Raw genomic sequence first — 4,284 nt, 5'->3', positions numbered from 1 at the left:
CCTCTGCCCTCGGCGCCCGCCACTGACACCCTCCGTGCCTGCGCTCCCGCCAGCTGCCCCTGCACAGCCCTCGCCTGCCCGCTGCGCTCTGCCCTGCGCTCACACAGCCCCGCTGCGCCTGCACGCCACTGACGCGCTGCTGGGATGGGACAGGACAATTGCAAACCCCAGCCCGGGGACCTGATCGAGATATTCCGGCCACTTTACCAGCACTGGGCCCTCTACGTGGGGGATGGATATGTCATTCATGTGACAGGTATGGCTTGTGCCGCCTGGCGAGGTGCAGAGCGGGTGATGGAATGCCCCAGGAGCCCTGTCTCCCTCCCTGGGCCCCTATGTGTGTAGCTGTCTTTTCCAGGAGCAGGCAGAAACCCATCTGAGGTCCTGGAGGGGCCAGAGAGGGTCTGTCTGACTGCCTTATCTCCTCCTTGGCTTATGCAGATGAAGAAGCCTCATCCCTTTTGCTTAGTAGCTCATCAATACATGCCACAAGAGCCAAGGTGAAGAAGCAACTCCTGAACGACGTGGTGAAAAATGATAGATGGCGTGTCAACAACAAGTATGACCGCTCCCGCACTCCTTTCCCTATGGAGGAAATCATCCGGCGCGCTGAGCTATGCATTGACCGGGAGGTGCCATATGATGTGCTTACCAGCAATTGTGAGCACTTTGTGACAATGCTGCGCTACGGAGAAGGGGTCTCAGACCAGGTGAGTGCCAGGGGTGAGCCCTGGGTGCCTCCCAGAGCAGCTCCTGGCTGCTGGCTGTGAGCTGGGCACTGGGACACAGCCTGCAGCCTGCAGGGGACAGCCCAGTGCCAGGCGTGGGCTCCAAAGCAGCGCTGCCTCCCCAGAGCCCCTGCCCCTGCAGGGTCCCTGTGCTCTGTCTGCAGCCTGACAGTGCCCTCTCACTGAGTGCCACCTCCTGGGGGGACAAACCTGGGTGCTGCCCCTTCTGCTTTTGGGGCACATGGCTCTCACTCATTTATTTACCCTGGATATCCCTGCCTTTTATAGATTATTATCCTAGAGCGTTATAAATATAAATGCCCCTCATGTTTCCAACCTGTGTTTTGTTTTCCCTTTTACAGGTCACAAAGGCAGCTGCTGGCAGTGCTGCAGCAGCTCTAGGAAGTTTCATTCTTGCTGGTGCTGCTCTTGTTGGGATGGCATTGTCTGAGAGCACATCCAGGAGATAGGGCTACTGATGGGCTCTCAGGAAGAGCTCAGACCAAGTCAGGCAGAGTCCCTGGCCACAGCGGTCACTGGTCAGCTTTTGCTGCACCTGCCATCAAGGCTTCCTTGCAACCGTGCCAAGCTTGCTGTAAACAGTAAACAATCCTTAATAAAATGTCTGCATTACAAAATCATATTGCCCTAAAATCCTCTTTTATCTGCATATAGTTCTGTGTGCAAGTTCAGCAGTCCAGCCTTGCTTCTCCCTGACATCCCACTGAGAAAAAAAGTCAGTGTTTTACAGGCATGCTCTAATTTTCGGCGTGATGGAGTTTTACTCACTTTTTCCCTGCCTACAAAGTGTACTTTTCCCAGGCTCTTCTGACTTTCTTTGGGAGCAGCAGACCCCCCAGTGTGGGGAGGTCTGACAGGAAAATCCAGTGGGGTCTTTCTCTATCAGCTGTTTGTTCCACTGTACCATTGAAGTTTTCTCCCATCACCCTGTAAGTGCAGTGATTGCTGGCATTGGACCTGAATAAGTATGCCAGGAGATTTTTATGGTCCCTTCCAACCCAACCCATTCTAGGATTTGGCTCTTTCAGCTTCCAAAAAACCACTGAGGCTTAAAGAATTGCGAGGGCAGCAAGGGGACTTTGGCCTGCCAGAGCTGGGGCAAGGTCACTTCAGTGACCAAATGTTGATTCCAGTGCATTCATAGTCCCAGCACCAGATCAATCTTCCCCCCAGCCAGCAGGAAGGCAAAGCCAGGGTCCCTGCAGTGCTGGGCGCGAGGGATGTGCAGAATGAGCTGTGCAGCCCCTGTGCTTCATCTCCCAATGCACTGAGCCACACCATTTCCTTGTCACAAAGCTGATGTGTGCATTGTCTTGGAAGAAAACTCTTCAGGCTAAGTGTGCTTTATTGTCCTTTACCTGGGGGATCTGCCTTGAGTGTTTGGAAGCAGGTTAGCTGCATCCCACCTGTGAGACACAGAGTCTGTGCTGCTTTTGTTACAGGCAACTGCCTGGACTGCAGGGACAGGTGAGAGCAGAAGAGCTGCGTGTGAGAGCCTGCATGGTTTTGTCTGCTTTTGAGAAAAGACAGGTTGTCCAGGTTTAACCCCAGCCAGCAGCAAAGCACCAGGCAGCCACTTGCTCACTCACTGCCCTGCCAGCCCCATCAGGGAGGGAATCAGAAGAGTTGAAGTGAAAACCTTGAAGCTTGAGAAAAAGAAAAATAATTAATTCTTTGCTTTTGTAAAACGTAAGTTTTTCAGTGTTTGAAATAATCAAGTCAAGAATTCCTGTTGTTTTTCTGCTGTCCTTTGTTATTACATCCTTCCCAATTTTTTTTTTTTGTTTTAATACAGGAAAACATGATATAATCAAACTGAAACTGAAACTCCTTCTTGGATTCCTGGAAATGCAATCAAAACTTTTTTTTGCAGCTATACCAGTTAGGTGGTTTTACAGCTGGCAATGAGTACAATCAAGGCTGTTCTTTTCTCAAAAGTTGAAAAAAATATCAATGTATGTGCTCTGAGGCACAGCCAGGAGGGGTGCAGCCCCTCCCTAAATGGAGGGGCTTTTGTAGGGATGTCAGTCACGTGAATGTGGTTCACATCAGAAGATGAAAACTTGGGCTGAAGCCGCAGCATCCTGCAGCTCTGAGCCTGGCTGTAGGGTCTCACCTCACTCTCTACTGTGTTTGCAGGTGGTTCACATAAATCTAATCTGTTGCAGCCTGAATTGCTGCTAGTAAAGTCCAGGGTGAAGAAGCAAAAAAGGCTTTTGCATAATATCCATAGGTGTTTAATTCAGCCACACAGTGAGATGTTCTGCTCTCAGACCCATACCCCCAAGGTCCACCTCTCTCCCCAGGGGCCTCCCCGCTGACCTTGGTCTCCGGGCAGTATCAAGGCGAGGTCCAATCAGGGAAAAGGGATGGAGAGCCTCAGGAACACCTATGTTCAGGCATAGGAACAGGGGAAGGAGCCAATGGGGTGTAACTTAGGAGAAGCTCCTCCAGGGCCCCCACACTAATCCATGCTTTTTGCTGCAGAGTCTTTGTATGGGGCCATTTCAAATCCCTCTGCAGCATCCTCTGCCATTTGTGGCACCAACTGTTTGACTGGTACCTGTTATAGATACATATCATAATATTGGCTTTTTGCAAATGTTAAACTGGATTTTATATGTGTGGTGTTAAAATAACTTTGTTATGAAGGTATAGTTTTTATTTCTGTTGTTAATTAAGTTTAGACATAGTAGTGAAATAGCTATGTGGGTGTTAAAATGCCTTCTTGGATGAGATAACATCCTATTAATATAGGACGAGGACACCTGCTACAGATAAGCCAGATATCAGCACCCACAGTCTGAAAACAGTGTGGACCAAGGCCAAATTGGAAATTATAAAGAGAAGGAGCCAAAACCACAGCCAAGAAACACTATGCTCTAAAATAGAGGACCCAAGGAGGGGCCATGTAAAATAGTTTATGGAATATGTAAACTAGTTTATGGATATGCATAAAGATCTATAAATATGCAACAGGCTGATGTAAGGAGAAAAGGTATTTAAGTGATATCCCCAAAGGTGGGAGTGTGCTCTTGGCTGAGTGCTAAGATGCCCCCGGCCATAATAACCTTTGCTGTATGGTCCTCGTCTCCTATTGCCCTTTATAAAACTTTTAACTTTTCACAAGAGAGCGAATGTATTTTTCACAGTACCCAAGGCTTGTTTTAATCAGCATCCAGGGATGGTTGTTCTGCCAGGAAATGCCCTGTGAAATGACAGGGATAGTGCTGTTGCCCATCAATGGACAGGAGGATCAGTTGGGGACAGAGGCTCACTGCAATGAGGCGGCAGCTTGGCTTCCTCGGGTACAAGATGAGATTTTCCAATGAACAGGAGTTCTTGGGCACCACGACTGGAAGCAGAGCCCTCTTCGGAGTGGGGGTCGAGTGTGATGGGACAGGCCGGCTCCGGAGCGGCGCTGGCAGTGAGCCCGGCAGAATTCACGGAATTTCTTCTGCCATGAGCTTTATAATGGGAGCAGCGGGCCGCGAAAGAGCACGGCAGCCGCGGGACACGCACCACCCGAAGGGGC

At 50.0% G+C, this 4,284-nt stretch overlaps 1 protein-coding gene across 1 annotated transcript; it reads left to right on the top strand.

The window, feature by feature from the left end:
* The first annotated feature begins 144 nt into the window (after positions 1-144).
* Positions 145-1,198, top strand: LOC102034161 (phospholipase A and acyltransferase 1-like). Its single transcript, XM_005419096.1, has 3 exons — positions 145-256; positions 442-710; positions 1,091-1,198. The coding sequence occupies exons 1-3, from the start codon at positions 145-147 to the stop codon at positions 1,196-1,198; spliced, it is 489 nt and encodes a 162-aa protein (XP_005419153.1).
* The last annotated feature ends 3,086 nt before the right edge of the window (positions 1,199-4,284 follow it).

This window comes from Geospiza fortis, unplaced genomic scaffold (genome assembly GCF_000277835.1).
Source record: "Geospiza fortis unplaced genomic scaffold, GeoFor_1.0 scaffold172, whole genome shotgun sequence".
In the NCBI taxonomy this organism is placed as follows: Eukaryota; Metazoa; Chordata; class Aves; order Passeriformes; family Thraupidae; genus Geospiza; species Geospiza fortis.
This window is presented reverse-complemented; position numbering and strand designations above follow the sequence as displayed.

Bases quoted from the DNA above. Each gene is read 5' to 3' on its own strand.
- LOC102034161 (XM_005419096.1), top strand. From the start codon at position 145: ATGGGACAGGACAATTGCAAACCCCAGCCCGGGGACCTGATCGAGATA. The intron at 257-441 runs GTATGGCTTGTG...TGGCTTATGCAG, and splicing joins ATATGTCATTCATGTGACAG to ATGAAGAAGCCTCATCCCTT. The intron at 711-1,090 runs GTGAGTGCCAGG...TCCCTTTTACAG, and splicing joins GAGAAGGGGTCTCAGACCAG to GTCACAAAGGCAGCTGCTGG.